Source organism: Peromyscus leucopus, chromosome 8b (assembly GCF_004664715.2).
Source record: "Peromyscus leucopus breed LL Stock chromosome 8b, UCI_PerLeu_2.1, whole genome shotgun sequence".
In the NCBI taxonomy this organism is placed as follows: domain Eukaryota; kingdom Metazoa; phylum Chordata; class Mammalia; order Rodentia; family Cricetidae; genus Peromyscus; species Peromyscus leucopus.
The window spans coordinates 92266721-92275555 of NC_051086.1; the positions used below are offsets into that span (position 1 = coordinate 92266721).

At 55.8% G+C, this 8835-nt stretch overlaps 1 protein-coding gene across 1 annotated transcript; it reads left to right on the forward strand.

The window, feature by feature from the left end:
* Positions 1–1346: 1346 nt before the first annotated feature.
* On the forward strand, positions 1347–8164 carry LOC114706925 (keratin, type I cytoskeletal 42). The gene is made up of 8 exons (XM_028889477.2): positions 1347–2032; positions 3991–4073; positions 4181–4337; positions 5431–5592; positions 6152–6277; positions 6520–6740; positions 7707–7756; positions 7885–8164. Exons 1-8 carry the CDS (start codon positions 1562–1564, stop codon positions 7980–7982), a joined length of 1368 nt encoding a protein of 455 aa, XP_028745310.1. The 5' UTR covers positions 1347–1561; the 3' UTR covers positions 7983–8164.
* The last annotated feature ends 671 nt before the right edge of the window (positions 8165–8835 follow it).

Below are 8835 nucleotides of genomic sequence, written 5' to 3' on the forward strand. Positions count from 1 at the left end.
CCTACCCTTGTCTCCCAGATGGTTTTTACAGCTCCTCCCCTGGTGCTTCAGGTGAGGGGTATCTTCCCGTGAGAGCCACCCCTTCTAAGCAAGAAGTCCTTGTAGGTCTTGCCTCTTTCCAGGAGTTCTGTGACATATGGGAAACCCAGCTCCCTCCCTGTCCCTGAGTGTGGGCAAGGAGCCCAGGCCACCCGTGTGCCTCCATCTCTGCCGGAGCCTGGGGCCTTGGCCACCCCTGGAGGCTCCACATTCAGACAGTCTTTGCTCAGACGCCAGTGTCCTGGCAGCGCCTAAATCATTAGCGCCGCAGAGATTAGGCCTGTAATCTCCCGGTTGGGTGGAGCCGCTGCCAGGCTGTGGGACCGTACAGCTCCCCTACAGGGGTGGCTGCTGACTCCCAGGACTGGGATGTGGCTCTTCCTTGGGGCATGACTCCCACTCGGGGTCACCCTGGCAACAGTCCTGCTTCTCTGTGGGCTTGCCTGGTACTATCTCTGGGAACTCTCTGGGTTGGCTTTCTTCACTTGTGGGGCAAATGAGCGGGGGTGACACCCTTACTCTCTGGTCTCAGGCCCTGTCTCCAGCCTCCACACCCCTTTCCATTTTGTTATAGCCTATGTCAAAAGACCTTGGCGAGGTAGCAACAATGAAGATGATGATGAAGAATTATTATTGTGTGTGTGTGCACATGCCATGGTGTGCATGTGGAGGCCAGAGGATAACTTGGTGGAGTTGGTTCTTCCTGCCTTAATGTGGCTCCTGGGGATAGAACTCAGCATCAGGCTTGTACAGCAGCTGCCTTTACCTGCTGAGCTATCTTGTCGACCTGATTTCCTTTTATAGATGAAGAAACACAGATGCCTTTACTGGCTTCCTGAAAATCTGGGGTCTAAAGCTCCCTTTGGCCAGTGGCCATGTCTCTTCTTTCTTAGTCAGCGGATCCCTAAGGCTGAGGCTGTATCTTACCTTGAAGGCTCGGAATAGTTTCAAGACAGCTGGGGGCTCCCCCAACTTAGACTGAGGGGCCCTCCCAGGACTATCTGTACCAGATAGTCCAGTCCCAGGAGTGACTATCCACGTCTTTCTCCCTGAGATCCTGGAATGCCAGGTGGGGGGCCAGATCAGCTCCCTGGCTCCCAGGCCTGTGGAGCCTTGTTTGAGGCCCTCCCCTGCTCCTGGGCTAGATTCTTTGGACTCCCCCCTCCTCCCCAAGGAATGAGCTCAGCTGCCTAATTGAGGTTGAGGATGGAGGATCACCCTGCCTCGGGGCTACAGCTCTAATACCATCTTTGTTCTGAAACAGAACAATGGACCACTAAGAGGTCACTGATGCCCAGGCTGGACAGACACAGGAGGGGGCCTCAGGACACAGGGATGTGTTACACAGGTCAAGCCCAAGCCTCAGGCCCTGGGTGGCTGGCTGGAACAGAGGCAAATTACAAGGTTGGGGTTTTGGCTTGGACTTCAAGGACCAGGGGCACAGTCTTCCTTCAGCCTGGCTATAAAGGGTAGCCCACGGTCTCCATCCACTCCAGACCCTGTTACCTGACCTGCAGATACCATGGCTTCCACTACCAGCATCCGCCAATTTTCAACCTCCAGCTCCATGAAGGGCCTTTGTGCTCCTGGCGGCAGCGGTGGCGGGTTCTCCCGGATGTCCTCTGTCCGTGTTGGGGGTGCCTGCCGGGCTCCCAGCCTCTTGGGAGGTGGCAGCTGTGGCAATATGTCGGTCACATCCTCCCGCTTCTCGGCAGGCTTGGGAAGTGGCTATGGTGGCGGCTACTCCTGCAGCCTGGGCGGGGGCTTCGGCTCTAGTTTTGGTGTGTCCGATGCCCTTCTAGGGGGTAATGAGAAGGAGACCATGCAGAACCTCAATGACAGGCTGGCCACCTACCTGGACCGGGTGCATGCCCTGGAGGAGGCCAACACTGACCTGGAGGTGAAGATCCGTGACTGGTACAAGAAGCAGGGCCCTGGACCCGCTCGTGACTACAGCCCTTTCTTCAAGACCATAGAGGACCTGCGGAACAAGGTGGGATCCCCTGCCTACCTTCTGCTGTCTGCCCAAGGTCCTGATCAGACTCACTCCATCCCCATAGTAGAAGACATCCTCTCCACCACAGACTTCCATCCTTCGGCCATTCATCTCTCCCTTTCTCACATCTCTGGGAATAACCCTGAGCCTGTAGGCTATCCTGGGCTGTGTATTCTTTGGGAACTCTCCAAGGGGATGGAGGAGAACTCTTCTCTTCCCAGGGAGTTTATCTGGGGTGGGTGATGGAGGAAGGACGGGGCAGCTTCAGGACACTGAAGGCAGCTGCGGGCTTTGCAGCTATAGAGAATAGCCCGAGAAGGGGTCTGGGAGGTGGGTGCCGTCTGGTATGGATGCTGAGACACGAGGCTAGGTACCATCTTTCCTCTGCAGCTACTCGTCTACAGCCTCACCCTTCTCCAGGTAGCCCTCCTTGACGGATGGCTTGTCTTCTACTCCAGAATCTTGGTGTTCCTTCAACACTTCCATGTTCAGTCTATGCCCTGTTTCTCATGCTGACTTCAGGGTCTGGGTGTTCTCAAGCTGCATTAGTTGTGGGTCTCTCTCCCTCTCTAGTGGCTATTTTGGGGTCTGTTTTTCAACTCAGACTGGAAGCTAGCCTGACTGAAGTGGACCTCATCTCTTCTCCTCACAATGACTTTGGCATTCTGTAAATGTGGCTGCTCAGGTCTTAACACAAACATACTCTGGGAGGGTCCTAGTGAAAGGCAGGGATTGAGGGTCGCTGAGAGACAGGCTGGCCCCAGTCTGATCCCAGGCAGCTGTGAGGCCAATCCAGGCTCTGGGGTAGAAAGCCAGCCCTACAGCAGCCCAGTGAGGGCCTTTGTCTGCTCCTGCCCGGGTCCTCCACCTGGCAGGGGATTCATGTAATCTCCCTTGGAAACAGAGCTCCTGGCTGTGCCAGATCAGATACCAGGCTTTGTTGGGGCAGCGGGGAACCCAGGGGAGTCCTGGTGAGTCAGTGTTCTGTGTTTTGGGGTTAGCCAGCACCTCATCCTCCAAGCAGAGCCCCCCCCCCCCCTGGATTTCCATATCCTACTCTGAATGTTCTGGTTAGGCTTCCTGGGTATACAGGTGGTGGGGCAGAAGAAGGGAATCGACCTGACCTGTAGGCTCAGCCTGGCCAGGGCACTGCATGGAACTTAGAGTCTGGAGTGGGGTCTTGGAGGGGGCTGAGGTGGCCCTAGACAGGATGGTTCTTATAGGACATCTTCTTCCTGGGTCAGCCTTAAACTATGACAGTCTCCACCTAGCTCCTGTCACCAGGTGAGTTTTTTCTGTACTTTTCTCTTCCCCAACCCCATGACTTTTACTTGGGACCAGCCTTGGGCATTTCCAACAATATCGACAACAGCAGTAATAATAAATGAACTTCCTGTATCTTCTTGGGCTCTGTCCTTGCTTTGAGGAGGGGCCGGTCATAACCTCATCAATCAATTAATTAGTCACATAATTAATTAGACAAATATACCCTGGGGGCTGACTCTGGTCAGGCACTGTGCCCGGGCCTGGGGAGTCCAAAGAGAACCAGACAGGTATGGCCTTGTTCCCAGGCTGCTCTGAGTGTAGTGGGGGAAAAAAATCTAATAAAAAATGTACAAGGTTGTCTCGGAGATAGAGAAGTGCTGTGAGGGAGATGGGGGAGGGGGGTTGACAGGGTTTTCTGGAGCAGGTAGGGCTGAGCCTGGAAGTGAATTAGTTTGGGATAAGGCCCAGGCATCTTAGACCCCATGATGACAGATGGATGCCTGTTTCTCATGTCCCATCACTCGGTGAGAACTCGGAGGGTTTGGTAGCTCCTGAAACCGCAGCTGGGTGTTCAAAGACGGGGACCCTCATTGCCCTTCCTATGCAAGGCGGTGTGCAAGTAGGGTACAGCAGAGCCTCCTGAGGCTCTGTGGTGGGTGCTTGCTCACGGAGCTCCCCATCACCTCCAGATCCTGGCAGCCACAATTGACAACGCCAGCATCGTGCTGCAGATTGACAATGCTCGCCTGGCGGCCGATGACTTCCGTACCAAGTGAGTCTGTGCCTCCCGGCTGTCCCGGGGAGCTGGTGATGGGTTCCTGCTCTGCACACAGCACAAACATGGTGTGTGGATCATGGCCCCAACCTTCAACCCTGCAGGTATGAGACAGAGCTGAACCTGCGTATGAGCGTGGAGGCCGACATCAATGGCCTGCGCCGGGTGCTGGATGAGCTGACCCTGTCCAGAGCCGACCTGGAGATGCAGATTGAGAGCCTCAAGGAGGAGCTGGCCTACCTGAAGAAGAACCATGAGGAGGTGAGGCCAGCTTTGGAGACACTGGAGAAGCTGGCTGTGGAGCTGGGGCCACAGAACTTCTGATGGTCCTTCTCTGTGTACTAGGTCCAGTCCTCATCACCAGTGGGTTCCTAGCCTGGTGCTGACCCTCAACGAGCCATTCCTCCAAAGAGACTTTTTCCGCTCATCCCTGCAGGCGTGGCTGACTGCGGGGACAGTTAACTCACTAATGAGTGAGTCAGGCTAACACACAGTGCTAATTATTATAATTAATTGTAACAAGGCACGTTTACCCAGCATTAAAACTGATTTACTGCAGTTGTTGACAACATGGCCGGTAGAGAGAGGCTCTTGCTCTCCTCCTTTGGCACCATAGAGATGGAGCCTCAGAGAGGGTTCGAGACAGGTCCAGCACCACAGTGACTTGACCTTGTGCCTGTCTGATTTGTACCCACCCATCTGTAGGTCTGACCCCACATCTCTGCTGCTCCCCACACCCTGACTCCTTTTGCTGGAGACTTCTGAGTTTTCTGTCCCCAGAGCGCAGTTCAAGGCTGGAAGTCTAAGACCCGACTTGGACTCAAGCAGCCATCTAGTCCTGGCTTGGTTGCTTCCTTCCCACCTCAACACGGCCTGTCCTGGGCTGGGGGAGTCTGATTCCCAAGTGAAGGGCACCTGGAAAGGGCTTCCCTTAACTTTGAGGCCAAGTGCAAAATTGCTTCTCTCCACCAGACCAGTGTTGCTTAACAGGGTCTGGCTTGGACCGATGCCGTCATAGGCTGGCCAACCCCTTGCTCATGCTGTAGGGTTGATGGCTAAGCGACAAGGCCAGGGGGTCAGGGAGTAGGGCGAGGTTGCCTTCTCTTCCCTTCCCCTCACCCGAGAACTATCTTTCTCTTATTTCACACAAACTGGAGAGCAGGCTGTAGGCACCCTTGTGCCATCGTGTGTGTGGGGAGACTGATGGAATCCACAGCCCTTTGAGTAGGAGGCGAGTCCTCTGTCTGCAGCTTTCCAGGGGAGTTGCTGGCCTGGCTGTCTCCTTGTTTCCCTGAGGACCAGGATCTCTTCCCAGGGTGGCCTTGGGTGATCTCCTGCTGTCCTTTCTGCCCAGGAAATGAATGCCCTTCGTGGCCAGGTGGGCGGGGACGTCAGTGTGGAGATGGACGCGGCCCCGGGTGTGGACCTGAGCCGCATCCTGAATGAGATGCGAGATCAGTACGAGAAGATGGCGGAGAAGAACCGGAAGGATGCCGAGGACTGGTTCTTCACCAAGGTGGGTGGCCGTGTGGGGCAGGTGTGCTCTCGTGTGACTGCTGCACATGCTACCTGTCACCATGGCCTGGGTCACTCTCAGACTCTTTGGAAACCACTTGGACCAGTGCTTGGGCTTTAAAGTAAATGTGAGGCCCGGGAGAAGCCCAGACACACGAGGCTCTTCCTGTACGGCTGTGGCCTGGGGAACCGATCCAGACCACCCAACCTGGCTCGGGCTCCACCCACCACAGGTGTTTGCTGCATGTGTGTGCTTGGATATGTAGGTCAAGCCTGGGATAAACACCTACTGAATGAACATTTGTGGGTTGTGAGGACAGTTGCTAGCAATCATCTCCAGTGCCTGCTTTGAGGTGTTGTGGTTCAGCAGGGTCCTTTGCAGGAGCTAGATCTACTGCACTCGTTCCTTGGGGGCACAGAGGGGCTCTGGATGCAGGTGCCTGCGAGCTCCTCTGAGGCCAGGGAGGGGGAGCTCTGGGAGGATAGGGCTGAGGGACAGCCTCTGTTCTCTGTGCCCTCTGAAAGCCTCCTTTAGCCCCTATGCTCACCCTGCCTTCCAGACGGAGGAGCTGAACCGTGAGGTGGCCACTAACACGGAGGCCCTGCAGAGCAGCCGGACGGAGATCACGGAGCTCCGCCGTTCTGTCCAGAACCTGGAGATTGAGCTGCAGTCCCAGCTCAGCATGGTGGGCCACCATCCCTGTCCTGCCTGGTTCCTGTCACTTCTGCTGAGACTTGCCGCATAGAACCCCCACTGGGAGAAACAGAAACAATCTGTTTGGCCCATCCCATGGACCCCTCTGGCCCTAGTTACTGCCCAACTGTCTTGGAAACACATATAAGTCACCCAGGTGGGACCGCTCTCTGGGCATCTGTGGGGGAAGGGCCCAGCTCTTGTCTCACTGTCTATCTGTCCCTTGGGCCACAGAAAGCATCACTGGAGAACAGCCTGGCAGAGACAGAGGCACGCTATGGGGCACAGCTGGCACAGCTGCAGGGTCTCATTAGCAGCGTGGAACAGCAGCTGTGTGAGCTACGCTGTGACATGGAAAGGCAGAACCATGAGTACCAGGTGCTGCTGGACGTGAAGACCCGGCTGGAGCAGGAGATCGCCACTTACCGCCGCCTGCTGGAGGGAGAGGACGCCCAGTGAGTGGGGGTCTAGGCACCTACCAGGCTGGGCCGGACACTGCTTTGTCCCAGGAATGTCAACAGTTAGATGTGAATGCGGAAGTATGCAGGGGCGAAACAGAAAGGGAGTGGTCCTGACCGTGAGGATTGTCATCAAGTGTCCACAGACAGCATGTGGGCCAGGTCTTGTGGGCCATGGGGAGCCACGGAGTGACGCTGAGCAGAAGAACATTCGCCCAGATATTTGGGAATATTTGTGTTGGAAGACATGGGCTTGGGTGGAAGAGGGGAGACATCAGGACAGGGTGTCTGGCCAGCTGACAAGAGTCTTGAGAGCTAGGGGTGGGGGCTGTGTAGACAGCAGGATGGGATGCCCGAGTGTGTGTGTGTGAGCATGGCTTAGAGTTTTTACTCAATAAATGCTGAGGGGTCAAAAGCAAGGACCCTGGGTTTCTGGTTTGGATGACTGGTCGGCTGTGGTTGGTGACATCATTAGCCAGGATGAGGTGAGGTGCAGGGCAAGTGACACCTTGATTTGGAGCTGGAAATGTTGATCAAAGTCTCCATGGGAAGCCAAGAGTGTCCTGGGGTCTACAGCTTTAGTCATACACGTTTGTTTCCCAATAATGGTCAACTTTATCTACAGTCTAGTCACTCTCTTGCTTTAAACGGAGTCTTATTGGGCCCTTCAGGATATGGAAAATCCACTTGTGCAGCGTCTCCTTGTAAACCCTGGTTTAGTAGCCACAATATAGCCACAACATGCCCTGGGCGACTTCTTTTCTCCCTCCTGCTTTGAGGAGCCTATGGCATTTGATCCTAGGTTTGTGTTGTTCTCTGTGAACTCCTAGCTGTGATTTCCCAATTTGTGGGATCCCTCTCACGCTTTCAGGGCCTCCCCAGCTGCTGATCCTTCCCAGCAGTGCTCTTAGGGCCCTGCTGGCTTGTGATACCTCTGGGCTGACTGGTCTCCTCTCCTCACAGCCTGGCTACTCAATACTCCTCATCCTTGGCCTCCCAACCTTCCCGAGAAGGTAAGAGTCTATCCTGTCTTGTGTATGGGACACTGGGGGGAATTAAGGGTGCTAGAGGCCAGGTGGCAGGTTTGGTAGGGGCTCCTGCCTGAGGCTCCCTGTGCCCCCTCAATCCCTGCCATCTCCAGCCATGGTGACCAGCCGCCAGGTGCGCACCATCGTGGAAGAAGTCCAGGATGGCAAGGTGGTCTCCTCCCGAGAGCAGGTGCACCGCTCCACCCACTGAGGACCCTTTCTGCATGTGACAGCCCAGCCTCAGGGGCTGAGGCTGCAGCTCCCTGCATCTACTGCCATGCCTGAGCTCCCGTGAGCTATCCATTATCTTCTGCATCTGCTTTGTGCTGCCCTTTACAGAGGGGCCCCTTGGGTTTACCGCAGGAGCTGCTAATAAAGCCATGAAGAAGCCTGGTCTTGAACTCTTCATTTGTCCCGTCATCAGCTCGGGCAGCGTGGGCTGAGGGGCTGGGGATACTAAGCGTCTGGTATCACTTGTTGCATACCTACTTGCTCTGCCCACTCCATCCAGGCCTGGGGTGCCTTGGAAGTCAAGAAGGGAGGAGGAGGAAGGATTGAGGGTGGAGGTATGGAGCATCCTGTTTCTAAGAATCTGCCTCTGGGGCTGTCTCCGGTGCTGGTCCCTGGGAGGGCCTGCAGACTTTCTGGGTACCACACCTGTTAGAGGACACCTGCATTAAAACAAAGGTTCAGGGGTCTGGCTGGGAAAGGTGACTTTCCCAGAGTGGTCGAGGGCCTTGACGGATGAGGGGGTGGCAGCCTGGCAGTCTCAGAGACAGCCCAAGAAGCCAGACCGGCTCTACCTGGCTCCCTGGGGGTGTGTGTGGGGTGGGGCAGCCTTGCTGTGTGAGTGTGGGGGGCATCCTGTTTGCTTTGGTGGCTTGGCAGCTCCTGGGCCATTGGGGAAATCTCTCCCAGCTGCTGATGGGGGCTGTCTAGACCTGTCTGGGAGGAGGAACCCATCGGCAGTCTGAAACACGACCACATTCCGCCCAGCAGGCCTCCCAGGACCCTAGGACCTAGGGCTGGGCTTAGGATAGTAGGTGGAGCTAGATGGAGCCATG

What these genes read in the sequence shown, in the direction of transcription:
- LOC114706925 (XM_028889477.2), top strand. Translation starts at nt 1,562, where the DNA reads ATGGCTTCCACTACCAGCATCCGCCAATTTTCAACCTCCAGCTCCATG. An exon ending in TGCAGTCCCAGCTCAGCATG is followed by an intron (nt 6,278 to 6,519) that starts GTGGGCCACCAT and finishes CTTGGGCCACAG; the next exon opens with AAAGCATCACTGGAGAACAG. An exon ending in CTCCCAACCTTCCCGAGAAG is followed by an intron (nt 7,757 to 7,884) that starts GTAAGAGTCTAT and finishes TGCCATCTCCAG; the next exon opens with CCATGGTGACCAGCCGCCAG.